The 27,663-nt window shown below is 39.2% G+C and overlaps 1 protein-coding gene across 1 annotated transcript; it reads left to right on the forward strand.

The window, feature by feature from the left end:
• The first annotated feature begins 1,792 nt into the window (after positions 1–1,792).
• On the forward strand, positions 1,793–27,537 carry LOC106868460 (neurochondrin). Its single transcript, XM_014913733.3, has 18 exons — positions 1,793–1,933; positions 4,537–4,636; positions 6,077–6,162; positions 7,016–7,080; positions 7,853–8,025; positions 10,166–10,293; positions 10,891–10,950; positions 11,733–11,811; positions 13,557–13,726; positions 16,327–16,521; positions 17,638–17,753; positions 19,313–19,517; positions 21,072–21,195; positions 21,798–21,881; positions 22,555–22,725; positions 23,310–23,411; positions 25,122–25,236; positions 27,256–27,537. The coding sequence occupies exons 1-18, from the start codon at positions 1,814–1,816 to the stop codon at positions 27,299–27,301; spliced, it is 2,139 nt and encodes a 712-aa protein (XP_014769219.2). The 5' UTR covers positions 1,793–1,813; the 3' UTR covers positions 27,302–27,537.
• The last annotated feature ends 126 nt before the right edge of the window (positions 27,538–27,663 follow it).

Raw genomic sequence — 27,663 nt, forward strand, 5'->3', positions numbered from 1 at the left:
ACAAAGTTCCTTTTTTAATCTAAAATATACTCTCCTTCATTTTCTACAATGCTCTTCCATCTATCTGGTAGACTTACAAGGTCTCTCTTCCAAAATTCACTTGTCTGTGATGAAAAATACTCCTCCAGTACTGTTCTGACCTCGTCTACAGAATTCATATTTTTTCCATCCAGATGATTTTGAAGACTGCAGAATAAATGATAATCAGATGGGGCAATGTCTGGTGAATATGGTGGGTGGGACATTATTTCCCATTCGAACTGCTCCAGCCTTTGGAATGTCATCCTCGCTATATGTGGCTGAGCATTATCCTGACAGAAGAACACCTTTCGTCTTGAAACCAAAGACGCTCATTTTTTTTCTATCACTGACCGAAGCCACTCAAGTTGCTTGCAGTAGGTCTCCTTTGTTATCGTTTTGGTTTGGGTTTAAAAGTACAAAGTGGACTAAACCTTTCATATCCCACCAAACAGATAACAACACCTTACATGGGTGAAGACCTTCTTTAGCCTGGGGTGCCAGTGTTTCTCCTTTCCCTACCCACTGTCTTCATTGCTTGACATTTTGATAGGGAACCCATTTCTCATCACCAGTCACTATTCTGTCCAAAATGGTTTCATTTGTGAGACGTGACAGCAAAGAAGAGCACACATTCACTCTGTGTGTGCGATTAGACTTGGAAAGTTTGTGAGGAACTCATTAACCCAATTTGTTGGCTTTTCCAACGGTATGTAGGTGTTGATGAATGGTTGAATGACCAAATCTAAGCTTCTCTGCTAGTTCTTCAATAGTTACAGTGGGATTTTGTTCCACCAGGTTTTGCAGGACATTCTTGTCAAGTCCTACAGATCTTTCAGGATGAGGGTTGTGTTCTAGGCTGTAGTTTCCAGCTTGGAAAGAGCATGGACACGCGAAGCCAAAACTGGCTGACATTTAAGCAATGTCATTTTTCCTGTTATGTAGTGGTGTTGCAAAATTTGACTTGTGCATATTGATTTTCATTATGTCCTTTATATTGTAACAAAATTTCATGCATTTCATGACTGAAAACAGAAAACATGAATGGGACAATAACAACCCTCCATCACTCTATGCAATATGATGACTAACGACAGGACGAGAGAAGAAAAACATGACACAAATACAAACAGTATAATATATAAACCCATACTTAAGATGGAAAGAGAGAAAAAAAGTAAATAAATGTATAAAAAACAGCTAAAGGACATGGATGAAAATAGTGTCATAAGCAGTGCCCCAGCATGGCCACAGCTCATGAGCTGAAACTGGATTAAAAAAAAAAAAATATATATATATATGTGTATGTGTGTGTGTGTGTGTGTGTGTGTATATGTTTGTGTGCCTGTGTTTGTCCCCCCCCCCCCAACATCTCTTGACAACCGATTCTAGTGTGTTCACGTCCCCGTAACTTAGCGGTTCGGCAAAAGAGACCGATAGAATAAGTACTAGGCACCCAAAGAATAAGTCCTGGGGTCGATTTGCTCGACAAAAGGCGGTGCTCCAGCATGGCCACAGTCAAATGACTGAAACAAGTAAAAGAGAAAAGAGTATATATATATATATATATATATATATATATATATATATATGTAGAGAGTTTTTGAAGTGATGTACAGATATTGTATATTGAGAATAATATTGTCTCAGTGCATTGTGCACGCTTGCACTATGCAATTTGAGGCCTATTTAGTTTCTATTATGAGAATGTGAAATGACCATAGTACAGACAGAGCATAGAGGGAGATAACTCTAAGTGTTCTTCCTGTTGTTTGTTGTGAAAGTGGTGCTAACAATGGAAGAAGTGGAAGACCCGTGTCTCTCTGACCAAGATTTCACAAAACAACTTGAGAAATGTGTTTGTATTTTGAAAAAAGCTGGCACCGACAACGAAAAGCTGGCTGCACTAATGATGGTTTGTAGGGACATCTTTTATGTACATTATATATCGAGCTTCGCTCTTTTTTTTCTTTCTTTTTGTCATACTGCTTTCATCTTTCCTAATTATGATTAAATTTATTGAATTGAAGTAAATAAAAATATTCAGGTAAATTTTACAATCTTAGAAGTATACCTGTGTGAAGTCTGTCGCGTATACTAGATAGTATAAGTATTTGTTGCATTGTAATCCATTCATTTGGTGTAAATTCCCTTGTTTACATTGTGTCGGCGCACATGTAGTCGAGTCGAATGAAACCTTACAGTAAAAACTAAATGATTGTATATAAAAAAGATTATTTGTTACTAATTTTGTATCATAATTTGTTGTCTCGGATCATCTGCGGTTTCTAAGTTTGCCAAACAACTTTGTAATTCCGAGTTCGATGCCACTTCGCGATACCTTTACGAGTGAAATTTCGTAGATGATTCCTGCCGTTTGTTACAGAATACTTGAGTAAATCTATGATTATTTCATATGATGACATTATTATTACAATACTATTTTCGTATTTATTTTATTAGTGATTCTAGGAACCTAAAAAATAAGTGTCGCAGTATTTTTTCACCAGTTAAAATATGTTTTAGCGGACAAAACATCGTCATAGTAATCATTCAAGTTTTCATGTTCCCACGCTCAAGATCTCAATATGCTTATATATATATATATATATATATATATATATATATATATAGGTTGGGACAGCACAATTGTATAGGTATGTGTGTGTGTGTGTATATATATATATATATATATATATATATATATATATATATATATATATATATATATATATATATATATATATATATATATATATATATATATATATATATATATAGGCGTAGGAGTGGCTGTGTGGTAAGTAGCTAGCTTACCAACCACATGGTCCCGGGTTCAGTCCCACTGCGCGGCATCTTGGGCAAGTGTTTTCTACTATAGCCTCGGGCCGACCAAAGCCTTGTGAGTGGATTTGGTAGACGGAAACTGAAAGAAGCCCGTCGTATATATGTATATATATATGTATGTGTGTGTGTATGTTTGTATGTGTGTGTTTGTCCCCCCAACATCGCTTGACAACCGATGCTGGTGTGTTTATGTCCCCGTAACCTAGCGGTTCGGCAAAAGAGATCGATAGAATAAGTACTAGGCTTCTAAAGAATAAGTCCTGGGGTCGATTTGCTCGACTAAAAGGCGGTGCTCCAGCATGGCCACAGTCAAAAGACTGAAACAAGTAAAAGAGTAAAAGACTTCAATATGCTTATATATATATATATATATATATATAAGTCAGTAAATAGTGGGGTTGTGTTAACCACACGTGGAGAAATAATAGGAAAATGAAGAATAAGGCAGAATGCTAAATTGGAAGCATATTTTAATAAAGATTTCTAACCGGCTTTCATTGTGAAGCAAATTTTCAAGAAGGAGAATAAAAATGTTTTTACAAAGCAGTACAAAATGAAGAAAATAATATATAAAAAAAAATAATATATAAAAAAATAACTATACCAATACATTATATTGTCTTTGAGCTTTTGCAGTTCAATGGTAGTTCATGTATATAATGGTTGGAAAAATAAGGATGCATGAGAGCTGAGAGTTGTGTTAGGTTTAAAAAAAGGGTTAAAAGTTTGTGTTAAGCAGGAAGTGTGGTGTCAAAACAGGAAGTGTGTGTAAGGGGAGACAAATGTTTCAGTCATTAGACTGTGGCTATGCTGGAGCACTGCTTTGAAGAAATCTTAGTCAAATGAATTGATCCCAGTACTTAATTTTTTGCTAAGCTTGGTACTTATCCCGTCTCTTTTTTAAACCACTAAGTTACAGGAATATAAACAAACCAACACCAGTTATCGAGCAGCAGTGGGGGACAAACCTGGCACGCGCGCGCGCACACACACACACACACACACACACACCTATATAGATATATACAATGAGCTTCTTTCAGTTTCCATCTATCAAATCCACTCACAAGGCTCATTCTGAGGCTATAATGAAAGACACTTGCCCAAGGTACCATGCAGTAGGACTGAACCTGGAACCACATGGTTGGGAAGCAAGCTTCTTACCATACAGCCATGCCTGCGCCTTTATATATAAAACCAGTGCAAAAGGGGAGGGACTGAAGTGAGTGGACACGAGTAGAGGCGGGGGTGTTAGGAGGCTGTGTTGTGGGGGAAGGGATTTGACGGATACATTGTGTGCAGGTAGGTTAGTGAAGATGTGAAGTGAGAGTGGTAGGTAGAGGGGGATGAGAAATAGAGGGAGTGGTGAACATGGGTGGAGGTGTTTGGGTTATGATGGTATGTGGCACAGCTGGTTGTGTCATGATCTGAACCAGTCTTTATTTGAAGTTCCTGTTTTTCTTGGTATGGTTAAAGGACCATGTCTTCCTGTACATTTTGGCAAGATTTCTTCAGCTGGATTCCCTTTCTAACACCAAACAATTACAGGGTGTACTGGATGCATTTAATGTGGCAGCGGTGCTAGAGAAGCTGCCTTGTTGCCTGTCAGACCAAAGAGTTCTCTTTGGATTATATCTTCTCAGTTCTATATTCTTTTGTTTTATATTTTAGGTAACCAAACTGATCAAGGCTGACAAATGTAATTTGCAGGCGCAAAAAATACTCTTTGATGCAATTGGATTCAAGTTTCTTGTTCGGCTGCTGCGTACAGGTAAGACAACACACAAACATCTCTGTTAATTGTTAATTATTAAATGGCTTGTAGTTAAGAAGTTCTCTTCCCATCCAAGTGAGTTTGTGTTCAGTCTCATTGCAAGGCACCTTGAGCAAGTGTCTTCTACTAAAGCTCCAGGCTGACTAAAGCCTTGTGAGTGGACCTGGTAGATGGAAACTAAAAGAAGCCTATTGTATATGTGTGTGTGTAGGTAGGTATTTCCTGTCTTCTGTCTGGCGATGGAGAAGCATTACTTTGCTCGGAAACATTTGAGGGTTAGTGACAGGAAGGGCATCCAGCCATAGAAAATCTGCTTCAATAAATTCTCTGCAATCTGTGCAAGCATAGAAAAAATTGGACATTAAATGATGATGATGATATACATGTTTGCATGAACTTATATTTACCACTTGTCTGCACATCCATTTCACTCACTTGTAAATGGTATTATTTGCTTGCAGCTCACTATGGAAGCATGTTTAGGTTTCTTGACATGTGAAAACTTTGTAAAGAAAAGGTTTGCTTTGAACACGTTTGTTTCCAGTTCTTCATATAAGCATAACTGGGCTCTTTGTTCTTTGATAGATTAGGAAATTATTACCTCACTTGGTAATAAGTGGTGGATGGGAACAAAAAGGGCAACTGGCGATAGAAAACTCTCCCCAACATTTGTCTAACCCATGCAAACATAGAAAAATAGTAGTTAAAACCATGATGATGCATGTGTAAATGTCTGTTAAGCCTGATGTAGGGCCAGTGGTTATCTCGATTTTCATAGTGTGACACATCACTGTTGTTTAGCATCTGTTTTCCATTCTGGCATGGGTTGGACGGTTTGACAGGAGCTAGCAAGCCAGAAGACTTCACCAAGATACTGCCCTAGATACTTTATATGAAGGTTTCATTAGATTCCTACAACTCCATGGGTTACATAGATCTCTATTTGGCTGTGTGGTAAGAAGTTTGCTTCCCAAACACATGGTTCTGGGTTCAGTCTCACTGTGTCATAACACTTTGGACAAGTGCTTTCTACTATAGCCCTAGGTCAATCAAAACTTTGTGTGTGAATCTGATAGACGGAAACCGAAAGAAGCTTGCCTCTGTGTGTGTTTGATGAGTGAGTGTCTGTTTGTATCTCCTTGTCCTGACATTGCATGATAGTTGTAAAATGATTGTCACTGTCATACAAGCTGTTTCGTTCATTTCCAATATTCTGCAGGCCTTGTGCTAAAATGTGAACATGTCTGGCCATGGGAAAACATTGCTTTGTTTCGAAACAGTCGAGGGTTGGCAACAGGAAAGGCATCTAGCCAAAGAAAATCTGTCTCAATAAACTCTGTCTGATCCATACAAGCATGAAAAAGTGGATGTTAAAACAATGATTATTTTATAATTTCATTCTAGGTTTACTCTCATCTCTGATGTTTATATTTTCAGCTAAAGTACCTGAAGGATGCAATAACTACATCTATAAGTCTTTGTCTCTCACCATTCTCTCCAGTTTCTCTGGATTACAAGAAGTGGTAAGTCTCTGTTAGTGTTACTATATTATGTGGGGGGTTTTTTGTCCTCTTCCCCCTAAGTTGTACTGTATGTATATCTATGTATTGTTGATATTTTGTCCTAATATTTAGGACATGAAGAATGGTATAGCTCTTATTTTAAAGTGCAAACTTCATGACTATAATTGTAAATTTTATTCACCATTCAGTGAAAACCCCTTTTATATCTTAAAGATTCTCAATGCTAAATTTGTAGATGATAATGGTAATAATAATAATAATGATAATAATAATAATGGTTTCAAATTTTGGCACAAGGCCAGCAGTTCCAGGGAAAGGAGTAAGTTTAATTGCATCAACCCCTGTGCTCAACTGGAACTTATTTTATCAACCCTGAAAAGATGAAAGACAAAGTTGACCTAAGCAGAATTTGAACTCAGAATGTAAAGATGGAGAAAATGCTTGGCATGCTAACTTGTTGCCTTTAATCCTTTCTACTATAGGCACAAGGCTCGATATTTTGTGCGAGGGTGGATAGTCGAGTGCATCAACCCCCAGTGCTTAACTGGTACATATTTCATTGACCTTGATAGGGCAAAAGGTAAATTTAGCCTTGGCGGGATTTGAACTAAAAAATGCTTAGTAGTGTTTTGTCCGACATGCTACTGATTCTCCCAGTTCACCACTTAATAATAATAATAATAATTTCTGACATAGGCACAAAGGTCAGAAGTTTGTGGGGAATTGCAACCCCTGAAAGGTGAAGCCGAACTCTTACAATTCTGAACCCTTGTATCTATCTATGTAAGATAAGAACTAATACAGGAATTACGTGAATGTCTTTTGTTGCCCTATTTCTGTCTTTTAATTCCAGAAGGAAGATCCTCGGATGTTGACCTCTGTCCCACTCATTTTAGATGTCCTCGTCTCTTGTCTCAAGTAAGTGATATATTTTATTTTACTCACACACCCATTCATCCTCCCCACTGGCTCACTCAACTTCTCCAGTACCCAGTACACTTACTGAGAACCCCCCCCCACTTCCCTTTCACATTTACATCTCTCTCTTTCTACCTCAGGCAATCAAGTTTCCCCTCTAATGCAAGACTCTGCTTTCTGTCCCTCAGTACTACAACCCCCACCTCAGTCGAGGAGGGCCTTGTCTTGCAAGTTACTTGGTGGCCTCACTGATGCTGGTGCCACTTAAAGAAAAAACACCCTATAGACTCTGTTGGCATTAGGAAGAGCATCTAGCCATAGAAACCATGCCAAAGCAGACTTCAGGGTTTGGTGCACCCCTCTGGTTTGCCAGCTCTTGTCAAATTGTCCAGCCCATGTCAGCAAGCATAGAAAACCGATGTTAAATTATGATGATGATAAGCAGTCCTCCCTCCAACAACCCTACTTTGTCACCACCATTACCACCACCACCACTAGTAACTTACTATATTTCTGTTTACCACCACTACCACCATGTCTTTCCCACCACCATGAACCACACATCTGTTTATCACCATCTATGGTATATTTATATGAGTGTGTGTGTATGTGTATACACACACATACATACACCAGATTTCTATACATGCTATCCTGTCAAATACTTTCTCCATGTCAATGAAGGCCATAGTGTTATATATCTATTTCTGTATATATTCCATTGTAATTGTAATGGTAGAAAAGTTTTGTGTTATAAATTTCTTTCACACAGTATCGAACAAACACAGGATGACAACGAACTGACAGAAGGAGAGTTCAAATCCATGATTGACAGTTGCTACGACTGTTTAACAGCTGTTTGTATGACAGACAAAGGAAGGACGGTTTTAATCGACTCCAGATCTGTGTCTCAGTTGTGCACCTGCTACATACATGCAACATACGGTACAGTAGTGAGAGTTTCAACTTTTATATACAAGGTGGTATCAAAAAGTTCCCAGACTAGTTCTGCAGCGTGCCAACAGATGGCAGCACATGGTTGTGTGTGCAGTGGGAGCTAGCAGCGATCCATGTGAGGCAGTGTGATGTGAGACATTGCTGTGTTAACTTCACAAGATGTGAAATTTGTGTTTTTGTGATCACATGTATGCTGCAGTCTGTGATTTTGTTATAGGTAGGAAGTTGGAACAAAGAGCCAACGTGAAATTTTGTGTTAGACTTGGGAAGTCTGCTACAGAGACATTGAGCATGCTTCGGCAAACTTACAGCAACAAGGCAATAGGTTGCATGCAATGTTTTGAGTGGCTTGGAGGCTTCAAAGGCAGAAGAACATCTCTGGAAAATGATGAATGGTCTAGAAGATCTGCCATGAGCATCGTCCCTGGAAATGTGGAGAAAATTCACCAGCTTGTGTTTGAGAATCGTCAGAGGACAATCAGTGATGTTACTGATGTTGTTGGTCTGTTGTATGGGTCTGTGCGGGCAATCCTAATGTCTGGATTCTTCACAACGACAATGCACCCTGTTACCGGGCTCTCTTCACTCATAAGTTTCTTGCCAAAACCAACATAGTACCACTTCTGCACTTGACCCATTCACCAGATTTAACACCTGCAGACTTCCAACTCTTCCCCAAGATGAAAATGCAGCTCAAAGCTCACCATCTTAACACTGTTGTTGAGATCAAGTGCAAATTACAGAACGTCCTCGACTCACTTACAAAAGATGTCTTCCTGGATTCTAAAAGTGGCAGAAATGCTGGGACCAGTGTATTGTTGCTCAAGGTGACTATTTTGAAGGAGTTGATGTTAAAACTTAGCTAAAATAAGTTATTTTTTTAATAAAGATAACTAGTCCGGGAACTCTTTGATACCACCTCATAGATCTGTGGATATGTGTTTCTGTTTATGTGCCTTTGTACCTGTGTATGTGTTTATCTGTGTGTGCCTCTATATCTGTGTATGTGTCTCTGAGTGTATGTGTATTTGTCTCTATCTCTCTGTGGTATGAGTCTATGTCTGTATGTGTATATGTGTTCTCTCCGTATGTGCTTCTATATTTGTGTGTGTATATACCTGTATATCTGTGTGTATCTTTTATCATTTTATCCTTTTCTTGTTTCAGTCATTTAACTTTTTCATCATCACCTCCTCCCCTCTTAAAAGTTTTTGTCTTGCATGTACTTGGTAACCCTGTCAGGACAGGTGCCACTTAAAAGCATCCAGTCCACACTCTTGGAGTGGTTGGTGTTTGGAAGGGCATCCAGCTGTAAAGACCTTGCCAAAACTGACCTTGCCTGTGCTTGTGCCACATAAAAGCACTAAGTCTGCTCTCTTGATGTTAGGAAGGACATCTAGCTGTAAAAATCCTGCCATAACAATCACAGAAGTCTGGTGCAGGCTTTGGCCTGGCTGGCTCTTATGGTACCGTCCCACCCATGCATGGAACATGGATGTTAAATGATGATGATGATATATGACATACAGACACAAACATGTACACAAAGACAGACACACATACACATAACAGCACATACATACAAATAGAGAGGCATACACATAGATGCATACACATACATGTGAGCGGGCTGTTTAGCTTAATTGTAGAGTACTCAGCTGGTATGTGAGGGCTACAGGTTCAACTTCCGTAGCTGCCTGCTGGCAACATTTTATTGGCTTAGCTGTAGCTGTGTGGGAAGAAGCTTGCTTCTCAACAACGTGGTTTTGAGTTTAATCCCATTACATGGCATCTTGAGGAAGTGTCCTCTACTATAACCTCGAGCTGAGCAAAGCCTTATGAGTGGATTTGGTAGATGGAAACTGAAAGAAGCCCATCATATATATGTGTGTGTTTGTGTATGTGTGTTTGTCCCCCCCCCCCCCATTGGCATTTGCCAAAAGAGACCAAAAGAATAAGTACTAGGCTTAAAAATTAAAACCCCTCAAGGCAGTGCCCCAGCATGACCACAGTCAAATAGCTGAAACAAATAAAAGAATAAAAGAATCAGTGATTATGGTTAATAGCTCTAATAGGTTTGTTCTTAAAAATTTATTTCAAAACATTTTTTATTGCTTTCCTTGTACAGGTAACCACCGAGCTTTGGTTATAATCCAGCAGATTATCTCAACAAATGGTGCTGAAGTTTGGACAAAGAATATGAAAGGTCTCCAAGAGTTACTGGGTTATTTAGGAGAGAATTTCTCCCGCTCAAAAGTAAGTCAATGCAAATATATGTAAGTATGTGTGCGTGTACCTTTGTCTTGATATCATGTGATGGTTGTAAACGAGCATCACCATCATACAAGTGATGTTATTTCCAGTCTTCCACGAAGAATAAGCTTGGCTATGGTGAAATATTATTTTGCTTAGAAACAGATGAGGGCAGGTGACAGCAAGGGCATCCAGCCATAAAAGAAAAATCTGCCTCAATAAACTCCGTCTGGTTCATATAAGCACGGAGAAGTGTTTGTTAAATGGTATAATGGTCTTGTTTCAGTTTCCATCTACCGAATCTACTCACGACACTTTTATCAGCCTGGGACTATAGTAGAAGACACTTGAACAAAGTGCCATGGAGCAGGACTTAGCCTGATGCCATGTGATTGAGAATATCTGATATTCACCATTTCTTCTCTGCCTTAAGCTTTGAGTGATCAAATTAATCTGTCAAATGTAATACTTTTTTTATTCAGATTGTTTTGGATTAATTATGCATTATATCTCATAGCTTCAGAACTTTGATGTGGTGTATTTTTAGAACAACAATGAAATGAAATTATTATTATTATTATTTTTTTTTTTTTTTTGCAGGAAGTTGACAAATTCCAGTTTTGTGATATTCTTGCCAGTGTATTCACCAGTGTCTCAAAGGTTTGTATTACGGATTGTGGTTTTCCTTCTCAATATTTCTAAAACCATTACTACACAGGGAGATTGAACTGGGGATCTTATGATTACAAAGCAAACTTCTTAATCATTCAACCATGTTGTGTCCCATATTCAAGGATGGCATCATCACTTTTTTTTTATCATTTAATGTCTGAGTTGGATGGAATCTGTTGAGACGAAGCAGGATGCCCTTCCTGTCACCAATCCTCACCTGTTTCTAAGACAGGCAGTATTTCCTCATGACCAGACATGTTTTCATGGATGACGGGAAACAAGGGACACTATTTGTATGGCGCTGCTGCTTGTTTATAGCTATCACACAATGTCAAGACAAGGAGATGTAGGTTCTAGTCCCATTGGCAGCCTTTGATTTTTGTTTCTCTCTAAAACTGATTTTTAACTCAATATTTACACGCTATCATTTATAGCTTTATTTGCTTCAAGATCCACCGTCCCCCAAAAAAGATCTATTTCATGTTCTCTTGAAGTTTATTAATTTCTTATGACATCAACATACAATTTTCATTGGTAAGAATAAAATTTCTAGAATAGAAAAAATTGAAAAATTGCTTTGGTCTAATGGTAGAACATCTGTCATGTCTACAGTGGGAGGTGGGTTCAAATCCTATAGGCTGCCTACAACTTTTTTATCCAAACGAGTTTTTTAACCTAATTCTTCTAATAATTACATGCTGTTGTTTATAACTTTATCTGCTTTGAGATTCACCATTCCAAAAAAAGAATATATTGTTATTGTTGTTTAGGACCAAATTCCAGCAGGTAACTTCAGTTGGCAGAAAAATATTCCCCAAGGATTTATGGATTTGATTAAGTCACGTCTAGGTTTGTAAACCATTTTCTCTACTTTTAATCTTTTAACGCTAAAAGTATTTTTTACCATAAATGTGACGTTCCTTATTATACAACCACAACATTGATTTTACAGAAGATTTGTTTCCAAGACTTTCCAAACAAGTGGTGGTCATTTTGGTCAACACACACTAAATTAAACAAATATTAAATTTACATAAATAATCAAATGAAATACAGGTACGTTAATATAAATCAGTGGTTACCAAAATTTTTCGGGCTGCCACCTGCCTTGACACCCAGGCCACTTTCCTAGTGACCCCACCCCAATTAACCATCACAAACTTAGATCTCTTTCTGCAGCCAATTCAAAGCAACTGTATTTCACAAATAAAACCTAACCTAATGAACCCATTATTTTGTTGTTTTTACATAAATCACTATTCCCTTATCACCCCAGTTTTTACATAAATCACTACCTTATTATCACCCCATTTGTTTTCAACATCCCCTTGGAACTTTCCACTGCCCCCAGGAGGGCAATACCGCCCACTTTAGGAACCACTAATATAAATGATACAAGTTTATTGATGCTGTATTGTACAAGGTACTGTTAAACAGAGCTGTTCAGTCAATTAGTCTGGTGGCCATGGGAGTTTGAAGTTCCTGTTTGTAAATTGGTGCAGATTATTAAGAGGTTCCAAACCATCAATGTTTGGAAAGTTGATGTTGTACTAGGATTTGTATCTCTCTATCATTTCTGTCATAGTTTTTACATCCATTTTTGCCTATGCTAGCTTGAATCAGACGTGTCTTCTGATAATGTTCTATGATCAGATACATTTCCTTACACCAAAATTTACTCAGTGGTCCAATCATTTATTAGCTTCTGGATGTGTGGTTAAGAAGCTTGTTTTTTCCCAAATATGTGGTTTTCGGTTCAGTTTGATTGCACTGCAATTTGGGTAAGGGTCTTGCTACTATAGCTCTGGGCCGACCAAAACCTTGCGAGTGGATCTGGTCGACAAACACGAAAAGAAGTCCATCACACACACACACACATATATGTGTGTGTAAATATATATATATATACTGTAGATCAGATAAACAGGCACAGGTGTGGCTGTGTGGGAAGAAGCTTACTTCCCAACCACATGGTTCCAGGTTCAGTCCCACTGTGGGATACCTTGGGCAAGCATCTTCTACTATTATCTTGGGCTGACCAAAGCCTTGTGAGTGGATTTGGTAGATGGAAACTGCAAGAAGCCCGTCGTGTATGTATATATATGTATATGTATGTGTTTGTGTGTCTGTTTGTCCCCCCAACATCGCTTGACAACCAATGCTGGTGTGTTTACATCCCCCGTAACTTAGCGATTCGGTAAAAGAGACCGATAGAATAAGTACTAGGCTTACAAAGAATAAGTCCTGGGATTAATTTGCTCGACTAAAGGCGGTGCTCCAGCATGGCCACAGTCAAATGGCTAAAACAAATAAAAGAGTATATAAATAAAGGTTTCTTTTAGTTTCCATCTACCCAATTCACACAAAGGCTTTGTTGTCCTGGGGCTATAGTAGAAAACATTTACCCAATGTTCCAATTTGTGGGACTGAACTTGAAGCCATACTCTAATCATTGATTGGAAAATATGACTCTCCGTGGTTGCTTGATATCCGAGAAATAACAGCCGTACATCCCGAGTATCATATACTTGTATCTCAGTTTTTAAAAAATATTTTTTGGTAAGTGTTACTAAATTATTTCCCTATATTTTCAGAACAGAAGCAAAGGGAATCGGTATTAATGCTAATCTCTGTGATTGTTGAGAGTTTAGGACCAGAATTTTTGCTGCCTCCAAATCTCCCTGATGCAAAACCATTTCTTTTAGCCATAAACCTGAATTCAGTGGAAGTTGGAATGATCATTCCATTTTCTCCTTTGGGACAGGTAAATATAATTAACATTTTGACTGTTTCTTTTCGATATAGAATGATGGGACACAGGGGCCAGTGAAGGATGAGAGTGACAGGGTGAGAGGAGTGAGGGAAATGGAAGGAAAGTAAGAGTGAAAACTGAGGAAGATGATAGAAAATGTGATGAGGACAAGGGAGCTGATAATAAAAGGGGATGGAGAGAATAGAGTAGAATGGAGAAGATGGGAAATAAGAGCCAGTGCTGAATGTTGTGAAGAGAAATGGGATGAAATGGTTGTGTCAATAAAATTGTGCATAAAGTATATAAAATGCATTAAGTAACCATATTCCAATTTCCTTCACTTTTCAATGATTAGCAGAGGAGCGACCATCTTTTGATACAGACTCAATACAGGCCAAGCTTTCAGGTTTTATGGATCAAGTTTTCAGAAATAACCCAATAGGTTTACTATTCATGGGTCCTGCTACTTTACCATTGTGCTACTTCATTCACTTTCTTGTAACTCTGGGTATCCTCTGACACATCCTCACCATCACTTTCTTTCTTTTCCATCTGGGGTAACTGTATATCTCTCTGCAACAAGACACCTATTCCTATCCCTCTAACCTACTTTAGCTCCTCGTTGCCTAGCATAAAGCCACCTCCCTCAATACTACACCTGTTTCAGTCAAGGAGTTCTTGTTTGGCAAGTTACTTGATATCTTCAGTAGTGCCGGTGCCACGTAAAAAGCAGCCAGTACACTCTGCAAAGTGATTGACATTAGAAAGGGGACCCAGCCACAAACCATGCCAAAGCGGATGTTAGAGCTTGATATAATAACCCTATAGTATTCAAATGATTTTGTCAAATGTAATGATTATTTATTACCTCCGCCGAGGAAGGAGGTTATGTTTTCATCGGCGTTGGTTTGTCCGTCTTTCTGCAAAATAACTCAAAAAGTTGTGAACGCTATTTGATGAAACTTGCAGGAAAAGTTGGTAACAATACAAAGAACAGATGATGAAATATGGTAGTGATCCGGGAATTTTTATGGATTCTTGAAGGATTTTTCATTTGTTATATTTACTTTACATAAATTATTGTTATGTTCTTTGATTATCTCCCTTGAAAACACGTTCATCGTTTCCACATAACCTATGGTGGTGTTGCTGTTTCCAAAGTTTATTTTCGTTTCTCTATTAGTAATTTTATTTGCGTTGTGTGTGTATCAGTCAAGTTTTAGGTAATTGTTGTTTCTTTTTAGTTGTATGGTGAAACTAGCTTACTGTTGTCATTGATGTATTATAACTGCTTCAGATGATTCCCGTTTTTAAAGGTTTTTTTTAAAAAATCATATGGCTGTGTTTTTTTTTTTTTTTAACTCCGCCAAGGAGGTTATGTTTTTGCTGGCGTTGGTTTGGGAAATTGGGCGATTTTCAGCATGCGTGTATTTGGGTGGGAATGAGCTGCTTGGCGGAGGTCTGCGCTCTCTGAGTGCTTTTCTACTTTAAATTGTTTTGAATTAATCCTGCATTATTTGTAGCTCCAAGATTTTGGTGATATGATTGTTTATTTTTAAAATAATTTTGGCAGAGAAGACATGAGAGATTGGGTCTGGCCTGTTTGAACTTAAAACAGGAAGAATATTTGGGTTGGATGTGGGTGCTAGAGAGATAACATTTATGTGTCATGAGAAGAAATGGGTTGTGACATTTCAGGCAGGGCCACCAGAATCAAAAGTACTGTTATTACTATTTGTTGGCACTCCGTCGCTTACGACGTCAAGGGTTCCAGTTGATCCAATCAATGGAACAGCCTGCTCGTGAAATTAATGTGCAAGTGGCTGAGCACTCCACAGACACGTGTACCCTTAACGTAGTTCTCGGGGAGATTCAGCGTGACACAGTGTGACAAGGCTGACCCCTTGAATTACAGGCACAACAGAAACAGGAAGTAAGAGTGAGAGAAAGTTGTGGTGAAGGAGTACAGCAGGGTTCACCACCATCCCCTGCCGGAGCCTTGTGGAGCTTTTAGGTGTTTTCGCTCAATAAACACTCACAACGCCCGGTCTGGGAATCGAAACCGAGATCCTATGACCGTGAGTCCGCTGCCCTAACCACTGGGCCATCGCGCCTCCACTATTACTATTAGGGAAAAGAAAAAATGAAATCTGGAAAGAAGTGAGTGTCCTGTCATGATTATAATTATCGTCACCACCACCACTATCATCATCACCACCACCATCTTCACCACCACTACCACCACCACCACCACCACCACCACCATCTCCATCACCACCATTACCATCTTCAGCGTCATCTTTGCATCTACTGTTTCCATGCTGGCATGAGTTGACCAGTATGTTGGTCAACTCGTTGCATGATAGTTGTAAGCAAGTGTCACCATCATGCAAGCAGTGTCCTTCGTTTCCAAACTTCCATGAAAAATCATGTTTAGCCATGCAGAAATATTACTCTGCTTGGAAACAAGTAAGGTTGGTGACAGGAAAGGCATCCTGCCATAGAAAATCTGCCTCAATAAACTCAACCTATGCAAGCATGGAAAAGATGTTAAACTGATGATGATGATATTTTGAAGTATGTTTAATGATGTTTCTTAATTACTATTCTAGGTTCGTGAGAAATCAAACCAGTTGTCAGCTTATTTCAGCCTTATTGAGAACACAATCAAATTTTTGGTGAGCGGTGAAGAAGGACCACCATTTGACCCAAGCCAAATAATTCAACTCTATTCCATCCTCACAGAGACACTGAAGTGTGTGATCCTTTTCCTGCAAGAGATAACTAAATCTTTACAGTCATTCCAGGTGTGTATATAAATGATCATATACATACACACACACACACACACACACACACACACACACACACACACACACATATACATATCATATACATATATATATATATATATACATATATATATATATATATAAGTGAAATCGAAATCAAACCAAATTCGATGACAGGCACCTGTGCCAGTGGAGCGCTAACAGCACCATCTGAGCATGATCATTGCCAGAGCAGGTGCCTGGCTTCTGTGCCGGTGGCACGTAAAAAGCACCATTTGAGCGTGATCGTTACCAGTGTCGCCTTACTGGCACTTGTGCTGGTGGCACGTGAAAAAACATTCAAGCGAGGTCGTTGCCAGTGCCGCTGGACTGGCTCCTGTGTAGGTGACACGTAAAGTACACCATTTGAGTGTGGCCGTTGCCAGTACCGCCTCACTGGCCCTCATGCTGGTGGCATGTAAAAGCACCTACTACACTTTCATAGTGGTTGGCGTTAGGAAGGGCATCCAGCTGTATAAACTCTGCCAGATCAGATTGGAGCCTGGTGCAGCCATCCGGTTTCACCAGTCCTTAGTCAAAGATTGGGAATAAATAAATTAGAATCCTGTCAACTCAGCTGTCTTCGAAATTTTCTCACGTAGTTATTTATAATAAATTTACTGTTTGTGACACAGCATGATGTACGAAAACCATTATCTCCCTTGGATTATATTTCTCTGTCTTCTGTTGTGGACGTTCAAATTTCCATTGTTCAGAAAACTGAGATTGAGCTTGATTTATATAGCAAACAGTGTATGCTGCTTATTAAGGCTAAACTACATGTCATCATCATTCTCATCGTTTTAAGATTCAAAATTCAAATCCCACTTGAAAGGAATAAGATTTCAAGACAGAAGAAATACCAGAGAATGCAATGATGCAGCTGGTTGCTGTCCCAAATAGGTGAATTCCAGGAATGCTTCCATCAATGGCTGGATAAAGAATATGGGTGCAGAATGGGATTACTTCAAAGGAGAGTAAATGCTGAATTGATATGTGTTGTAATTTTCTTGTTATTGTACCAATTCCTATACTTTTTGATCAGACTTTGTATATATGTATATATATATATATATATATTTGACATTGCAGGCTACTGACCCTCTGCTGCAAGCTTGCATCCGATTGGTTGGTGTGTGGATGAAAGAAGATAGTGAAGCTCTCTGTGATGAAATCCATGATCTGGTGCCAATGTTACTGACATTTAGGTAAAAATCTATTTTATCGTTGCTCTCATTTCTTACCATTGTCATCATGAATGATTGCATCTTTGTCTGCTGTTTCCTTGGTGCCCTCATCGAATATCACTAATATTTGTATATCATTTTGTTGAACCAACAATAGAGTTTCTTTGTTGTAATTTGACCTACTGGAAACAGCAGCCTAATCTCCCTTGAATCATATCCTACTGTTTTAAATAAGGGAACTGGTGTTGCCATCCGGTTTCACCAGTCCTCAGTCAAATCGTCCAACCCATGCTAGCATGGAAAGCGGACGTTAAACGACGATGATGATGATGATGATGATGAAAAGCATTTGAGATGCAGTTATAGCTGTGTGGTTAAAACGTTTGTTTCTCAGCTGCTTGGTTTTGAGTTCAGTTCCACTGCATGGCACCTTGTGCAAACATCATCTTTAGTCCTGTGTAGACTCTGAGTGGTTTTGGTTGATGTTAACCGAAAAAAAAGCGTGTGTGTTGTGTAGTGATAAGTGTCAACACATGAAACTCTCAGACCATGAGTCACTCTTTGCTTCTACTAAATATTAATAAATATATACATATAGGCACAGGAGTGGCTGTGTGGTAAGTAGCTTGCTTACCAACCACATGGTTCAATATATATATATATCATCATCATCGTTTAACGTCCGCTTTCCATGCTAGCATGGGTTGGACGATTTGACTGAAGACTGGTGATCCAGATGGCTACACCAGGCTCCAATCTGATTTGGCAGAGTTTCTAAAATATATATATATACAGAGACAGATGATACATTAGAAAAATGTAGATCTAGATATACTTCTAAAAAGACTGGGTGGTCAAATTTGGAACATCTGTAGTGATAGGTGTGCATGGATAGGATTGACCTAGGGATGAATAACAACAAAATGAGGCAATGAGAGAATTAGTTTGCTAGAAATTGCAATCAAATGCCCCTTTAAGAAAAAGATTGGCTGGATACATTAGATAATGCAGTAGTAAATATAGAATGTCTGATAAAAAGGGCTGGAGGGATGGTTATAGTTGGAAAGTCTGTAATCATAGATCTGCTCAATGAGAACTGACCAGCCTCTAAGAATCATCATTATCTCTTTAAGAAATCGGTTGCTGTGTGGTTAAGAAACTCTCTTTGCAAGCATGTGGTTTCGAGTTCAGTCCCCCTGAATGGTAGCTTGGCCAAGTGTCTTCTACTACAGCCCTGGGATGACCAATACCTTGTGAGTGAATTTGGTTGATGGAAACTGTGTTGAAGCCTATCATGTGTATGCGTTTGTGTTTGTCCTCCTACTGTCACTGTTGGTTTGTTTATGTCTCTAACTTAGCAGTTCAAGAAAAAGATATTGATAGAATAAGTACCACAATTTATGACATATATAGAGGTGCTGGGGTTGATTTGTTTGACTAAGCTCTTCAAGGTAGTACTCCAGCATGGTCGCAGTCCAATGACTGAAGCAAGTAAAAGATGAAACATAAAAATGTAAAGAAGTAAAAATCTGAGAAGGTGAAAGGTCATCAGGAAACATCTTATTCCGTTCTATTTTCAGTAAAAACCTCCTTTGTACGGCTGAGGTCGAGAACCCTGTGGTCAGCTGTTCAGGTGTTTTGTCCCCTTTGTTTGAAGGGTTCTGTCAGCTTGCCTCCGACACCAAGGGCAGGGAACAGCTACTACAACATGAGGCCTACGTCCCAGTCGGTCAATATTTGTTACATGCTCTCAGTCAGTTTCCTGAGACAGACGCTAACATCCTGGTAAGTTCTTTTTGTCAATGTTATTTTTGAATAATAATATCCCTCCCTCTTTTCCACTCACTGTTCCTGGGAGGGTCATGAGCGAGTCCTAAGACACCTCCTCCATGGGGTCCCATCAGAAGCAACTATCATTATACTTTGTGGTTGGATTCCCAAACTTGACCGACTTAGACCATAGATATTATCCAATCATCTCATTCTTGGTCTACTCTTCGGTCTCCGGTCAGTTGGCTCAGCTTGAAGAATTCATCATGTAATTCTTACCTGTGACATTCTAATCACATGTCAATAGTACCGGAGCTGTGACCTTTCAATGTGGAAAAGTAGCAGCTCAACCTAGAGAGACTCACCCTGCTGAATAATATTACTCCAGAGGTCCTTTGAAGGGACCCCATTTAGGCCACTTGTATTCGTGATTGTAGCTTTTAATTTTGCACAAGGCCAGAAGTTTTGAGGGGAGGGAGCAAGTCCTTAACATCAACACCAATATTTGGCTAGTACTTTATTTCGTCGACCTCAGAGGTCTGAAAGACAAGATTAACCTCTGGGGCTAATTTCCTTCACTAAAATGACCTCAGAGGTGAATGGCAAGATTGACCTTGGCTTAATCTATTTGACTAAAACCCTCCAAGGTGGTACTCCAGCATGGCTGTTGTCCAATGATTGAAATAAATTAAAGAATATAAATAATCTCTCAGGAGACAGGACACAAACTCTGTGGTCCCATGATGCATGTTCAGTTTTTCTTTAAAATTTCCTGTGTTATGAACTTTTACAGCTTCCTACTTCTTTGCAAATGTCATGACTGTCAGGCAAAACTTTCCATGGCTCACAGCATCTGCTTTCGCAGTGGGATCATTGGCCCTTGTTATGGAGGATCATCCAGATTTGGGATCATCTTTGGTAGATGTTCTTCCAAATTTGAAATGCTTGTATCACAGGTGTTGCGTTCAGCCCCACGTTGTCGTACATTGACCAAGTGTCTTCTTCAACCAAAACCTTGTGAGTAGATTTGGTAGACAGAAACTGAAAGAAGCCCATTGCATATATGTGTGCATGTACATGCACAAGCGTGTGTGTTACTGTCTCCTTGCTTAGATTTTGCATAATAGCTGTAGACAAATGTCTGCTTTCCATGCTGGCATGGGTTAGATGGTTTGACTGGAACTGGTAAGCTGGGGAGCTACATCAGGTTCAAATCTGATTTAGCAGTTTTTCTACAGCTGGATGCCCTTCCTAATGCCAACCACTCCAAGAGTGCAATGGATGCCTTTTATGTGCCATTATATGACACTGGGAGCCATGTCCTTCATTTTCAATTTTACCATGTAAGCATGTCTAACCATTGAGAAATATTACTGTACTTGGAAATGTGTGAGGGTTGATGGCAGGAAGGGTATCCAGTCATAGAAAATCCACTTAAGCAAATTCCATACAGCACATGTAAGTATGGAAAAGTATGACGAGGAAGACGAAGATGAAGAATAAATAGATCCAGATGTTCCTAACAGTTAAGACTTCTAAATATCCCAATATTATTGTTGTTATTTCCAGCTGTGTGTGGAGACCCTCTGTGACCTTTTGCTTCAACTCACCGAGACAGATACATGTTTTATTGACTCAGACTCTATATATGTTAGTTTATTCAACAGAATCTCAGAAGTTCTTCACCAAATTGGTAAGTATTCAGCAAATTTCTTGTCATTCTTGTTATAGTTTTGAGAGAAAATGAAATATTAATCACCATCTTTGATGGTATGTAAGGTGCCCTTTTTTACCCTTAAAAATTTCACGCAAAATCACCTCAAGTCTTATATGCAAAGTTAAGCTTCCCATGGGTTTTAACCTATTAGCATTTAAACTGGTTATATCCAGCCCCATATATTCCACTTCTTTTATGTTCAAACTGGCCTGATTTGATCTCTCACACCTACCCTACAATGCCATTCTAAAATATACAATCACATCATTGTAATCTTAAGATCATCATCATCATCATCATCGTTTTGGACGATTTGACTGAGGACTGGTGAAACCAGATGGCTACACCAGGCTCCAATCTGATTTGGCAGGGTTTCTACAGCTGGATGCCCTTCCTAACGCCAACCACTCAGAGAGTGTAGTGGGTGCTTTTACGTGTCACCCGCACGAAGGCCAGTCAGGCGGTACTGGCAACGGCCATGCTCAAAATGGTGCATTTCATGTGCCACCCGCACGAAAAAAAAAAAAAAAAGTGTGTTTGTGTTTATCTATTTTAATTGTTATTCCTTCATGTTTCAGTTTTCAAAAGTGAATGTCTCAATGTAGTTGCTGTGATGTCCCTTCTTGGCCTAACACTATTCAATTCACATCATATAACAAGAGGTAAGCCATCTACTTATCTAAATGCTCTAAATGCTCCAGTCATTTTAACTATTGTCCAAGTCCATGTGTAACAAAATAAAAATAAAGAAATTGGTCTTGGTCAGAATTTTTTGACGAAGGATGCTAAACTTATCAGGTGAGATGGCACAGGACCGAGATACCTCACACCTTGCTGTACTCAAGAAGACCCGTACTCTGCAGCAGAAGTGTTAAGACTGATCCCTCTGGTGGTGAAAAGCACTTGTGATGGTGCGCCGTAAAAGCGCCCATGCAGTGCCACACAAAAGCACCCGTGTAGTGTCATGTAAAAGTGCCTGTGTGACGTCACATAAAGGCACCTGTGTGGTACCATGTAAAAGCACCAGTGCAGTGTCACATAGACGTGCTTGTGGGGTGCCATGTAAAAGCACCCAGCGCACTCTTTAAAGTGGTTGGCATTAAGAAGGGCATCCAGCCGTAGAAACCCTGCCGAATCAGATTGGAGTCTGGTGCAGCTTGCCAGTTCTAGTCAAAACCGTCCAACCCATGCCAGCATGGACAATGAATGTTAAATGATGAAATATTCATTTGTTTGATCAACCGAATGACCCACTCATTGAATTAACATATAAATGGCTGAGTATTCCAATGATAGATATTTTCTTCTTGGAAAAATGTTTCTTTTGTTTTGTAGAAGTGGAAGAAGTGAAACAGAAGACGTTATTAAAGTCAACAATAACGTTCCTAAGTAGGGCCCACCTTTTAGACTCTCAGCGGAACCGGAAAGAAAAAGTGCTGGTCATCAACGAAGAATACCAGGTTCATTGGGATTCTGTGTCAGGTTATTGGCTGTCAACTATGAAAGGTAATCATGACTTCCTTTTGAGAATTGTTCTGTGTTTTCTGAGTCCTTGCTGCTGTTTGTTTTGTCTACCCTCAGACTGGATGGCCATGTATCTCCTTTACAATAGCACATCTGTTTCTGTCCACATTCTCTCTCTCTCTCTCACTGGGTAACCATGTTCCTCCTTTATAGCAAGACACCTGTTTCTGCCTCTCTGTCTCTCTCGAACTTTTTTTCATCTGACAGATCACCTCCTCCAACCCCCCCCCCCCCCTCTCCTCTCAAAAGGATCTTTGTCTTGCTAGTTACTTGGTGACCCTGCCAATGTTGGTACCATGAAAAAGCATCCAGTCCTCACTGTAAAGTGGTTAGTATTTGGAAGGGCATCCAGCTCCCCCCCAAAAAAAGCCATGCCAAAATGGACACAGAAGTCTGGTGCAGGCTCCTGCCTGGTCAGCTCCTGTCAACCTGTCCAACCCATGCCAGCATTGGAAGATGGACGTTAAACGATGATGGTGGTGGTAAAATAACTAATTCTTCTGTATGTCTTGATTCGACTCCTTTGCTCTGTTGCTTCAGATAAAATTTCTATCCATCTCTTCCAGTGCTGACCAAATGTATCCAGAATCACCCACAGCTGACCACTACAGTGTTATTACAAACTGGCTGGATCCCTCGATTGTTAAAACTACTTGTTGATGTCCAGAGTAAGTATCCTTCATTCATTTCATTTGATGCAATGTGTGTGTGTGTGTGTGTGTATGAAAATAATGAGTCCTACAAAAAGTGTTTTGTTTCATCTGGATATTTTATTAAAAGCAATGTTTCTCAAAGTTTTCTAATACATATTAAAACATTCAGTCCTAACACAGTTCTTTCTTCAAGTGGTCTAACCATGCTCCTCTGAGCTGGTAGCCCCACGAGTTACTCTGAGTGAGTCATTGTGGTAGTATTGATATTTCACCACTTCCATGATAACCAACGTTACTTTTTATTTGAGTGTAAGTTTGAAAGCTGAGTCAACAGAAACGAGTTATGACTGGACGAAATCTCCAGGCTGTTTAAATGTACAAATCTCTGATATCCAAGAGGTTAAAAGTGTCTGCTGAAGGGTGCCCAGGAGTCACGACCTCAAAGCATCCAGCCCCTTTAGAGTGTAAGATGTTAAGGACTGAAATGCTTGCCTGATGGGGTTTCTTCTCCGAAGACCTTCTGCTGTTCAACTCTCTTGAGAGTTTATTACACTATATATGTGTGTGTATGTTTTTGTATATGTATTTTTTTTTTTTTTTTGTGCGGGTGGCACATGAAATGCACCATTTTGAGCGTGGCCGTTGCCAGTACCGCCTGACTGGCCTTCGTGCGGGTGACACGTAAAAGCACCCACTACACTCTCTGAGTGGTTGGCATTAGGAAGGGCATCCAGCTGTAGAAACTCTGCCAAATCAGATTGGAGCCTGGTGTAGCCATCTGGTTTCACCAGTCCTCAGTCAAATCGTCCAACCCATGCTAGCATGGAAAGCGGACGTTAAACGACGACGACGACAACATACACATGTTTGTAAATATATATGTATATATATATATAATAATAAGATGAGAGTATAGAAAGGTAATTAATAAATTATTATTTATTAATTAAAGAATTGACAAACATCCCTTACAGCAGTTTCAATTCAGGCTCTCAGAAAATTAATTAATTAAATCAAAAATTATATGAAAGTCGAATCTCTTCAGAGGTAGATAAAGGTATACACAGTAGGTGTTCAATTTCCTCATATTGAGTAAACAACTGCAAACCTATATATATATATATATATATATATAAGCATGTAAAAACCACTATCCAAACGTGTCCAATACCAGTGCTGCCTGACTAGCCCCCATGCTGGTGGCATGTAAAAAGCACCCACTACAATCTCAGAGTGGTTGGCGTTAGGAAGGGCATCCAGCTGTAGAAACATTGCCAGATCAGATTGGAGCCTGGTGCAGCCTCCTGGTTTGCCAGTCCCCAGCATGGAAAACAGACCTTAAATGATGATGATGGTAAGAAACTGCACTGGAATTAAAAGAAATTATACAAAACTGAGCTAACCCAAACGAAGGACTATTGAAAGCATATGCTATTATAAAAAGCAAGGATATATTATTGCTGGGAAGCGCTCCTCCACTCACTTTTATAAATTTGCTGTGTTGCTTAGAAAGTTTTGCACACTCCTACTTGACCTTACTTTCTCATTATTAAGAGTCCCTCCTTTCAACAAAATGCAGCACTCCTTTATTTCTTTGTTTCTCTTTCAATGTAATTTTTTCCTCCTCTGCTTCCTCTTGACTTCATTTTCTTCCTATCCTTCTCATCTTTAGTAATATTGTTGTTGTCTTCAAAAACCCATTTTGTTTTACTTTCTTTTCTCTAGAGATCAGTGTTCATGTGGATTATAGCAGTGCCTACCTGAACCTACTGTATGCCCTGATCATCACCAAGGAAGCTAGAACTGTGATAATCGATAACTGTGGAGCTGAAGTGGCCAAGTAAGTTAAACACTAACACTGTTCTCTTCATCTTGTTGTTATGAAATGATGGATGATAACGAATAGCCAATACTTGATAATATATTACCCATTTTTATCATGGGAACAGGCATGGCTGTGTGGTTAAGAAGTTAGCTTCTTGATCATAGGGTACTGGGTTCATCCCTATTGCATGACACCTTGGGCAAGTATCTTCTATTATAGCCCTGGTCTGACCAAGGCCTTGTGAGTGGATTTGGTAGATGGAAACTGAAAGAAGCTTGTCATTTGTGGGTGTGTATGTGTCCGTCCTTGACTTGATGTGGTGTAATGTCATAAATGAATGTCATTCATTTCTGTTATTTTGTGAAAACCTGTCTGGTCATGGGGAAATATTACTTTGGCTGGAAACAGATGAGGGTTGGTGACAGGAACAGCATCCGTCCATACAAAATCTGCCTCAATGAACTCTGACCCATGCAAGCACTGAAAAGTGGACATTAAAGTGATGATGATACAACTTATTGTGGTTCTGTGCTGGTTCAGGTATGTAATGTATAGAGATGATGATGATGACTGGGTAATAAAAAAAAGGTGTCAGGTGATCCAAATGGGAAGAATTTGTGGAAGAGGAAGACATAGGAAGATGATTAAGGTGAGGGAACTAATATTAGGAGGCTGACCCTCACAAAAACATTGACAAAGAATCCACAATAAGTTGCAAGATGCTGTAGTGGAGAAGAACTGCCCATCGCATGCAAGTGTGGAAAACAGGCATAAAGGAGGAGGAGAGGAAGAAGAAGAAGAAGAGGATGATGGTGATAATGACCATCATCATCATTATCAAGGGTGGTGAGCTGGTAGAATCGTTAGCGTGCCGGCCGAAATGCTTAGCGGTATTTCGTTTGCCGTTACGTTCTGAGTTCAAATTCCGCCGAGGTTGACTTTGCCTTTCATCCTTTCGGGGTCGATAAATTAAGTACCAGTTACGCACTGGGGTCGATGTAATCGACTTAATCCCTTTGCCTGTCCTTGTTTGTCCCTTCTGTGTTTAGCCCCTTGTGGGCAATAAAAAAAAATAAAACAAATAAGAATCGTTAGCATGCTGGGTGAAATGCTTAGCGGCATTTCGTCTGTCTTTAAATTCTGAGTTCAAATTCTGCCAAGGGTAACTTTGCCTTTCATGGTTTTGGAGTCAATAAAATAAGTACCATTTAATATTTGTGTGTGTATATATATATATATATATATATATATATATACACACACACGCGCATACATGATGGGCTTCTTTCAGCAGTTTCCCTCTACCAAATCCACTCACAAGAACCATGTGCTTGGGAAGCGAGCTTCTTACCACATGTACAGAATTTTATAATGGCTGTGCAGTTAAGGAGTTTGTTTTGCAACCACATGGTTTCAAGTTCAGTTCCACTGTGTGGCACCACGAACAAGTGTCTTCTTTTATAGCCCTGGGCTAACCAAAGCTTTGTGAGTGAGTTTAGTAGATAGAAACAGAAAGGAACCTGCCATATGTATGTTTGTGTGTGTGTGTATGCATTTATCACCCCACTGCTTAACACTTCTGTCGGTGTATTTATGTCACCGTGACTTAGCGGTTCAGCAAAAGAGACAGATAGAATAAGTACCAGATTTTTAAAAAATAAGTATTGCGATTGATTTGTTTGACTAAAACCCTTCAAGGTGTTGCCCCAGAATGGCCAAGTGCAGTTACTGAAACAAATAAAAAAGTTTTTTTTTTTTGAAATTTTTATAGTATTTTTTTTTTTAGAATATATTGCTTCTAAGTATCATCATCATCATCATCATCACTGTTTTACGTCCACTTTTCCTTCCTTGCATGAGTTAGAAGTTTATTGAAGTAGATTTTTTTATGGGCAGATGTCCTTCCTCTCGCCAGCCCCTACTTGTTTCCACATGACTGGACATGTATGAAATTTTGAAATATAATTCTTTCATGTGTGATATTATGAAATAATCTTTGAAATGCTGAAAACATTCTTCAATTTTCATTTGCAGGAAATTTAACCATTCTGAGTTGTGTGATGTTCTGTCTGTCACTTGAAGACAATGGAATCGACCCTATTAAATCATCATGGTCACTATAATCACCTGTTAACGAACATTTTGATTTTGGTGGTGTCATTTAAAGATTTCTCCAAGTCTGTAGACTTTGCTTCTATGGCAGACAAGAAAACCACAGAGTTCCTTTGAGTGACTAAGTACAAGAGGACTGAAAAATTATTGTCACCTTTTTGTTCTCATTGTTTGATAAATAAAAAATATTAATTAAATGGTTAATGAAACTGTCTGTTTCTTTCAGAATAAAAGTGGGCGAGTGTGAATGTTTTTTATATCTTCATCATCGTTTAACGTCTGTTGTCTATGCTGGCATGGGTTGCAGGTTGACCAGGAATGGTAAGCTGA

The sequence above is a fragment of the Octopus bimaculoides genome, chromosome 12, assembly GCF_046866305.1.
Source record: "Octopus bimaculoides isolate indiv1 chromosome 12, ASM4686630v1, whole genome shotgun sequence".
NCBI lineage: Eukaryota > Metazoa > Mollusca > Cephalopoda > Octopoda > Octopodidae > Octopus > Octopus bimaculoides.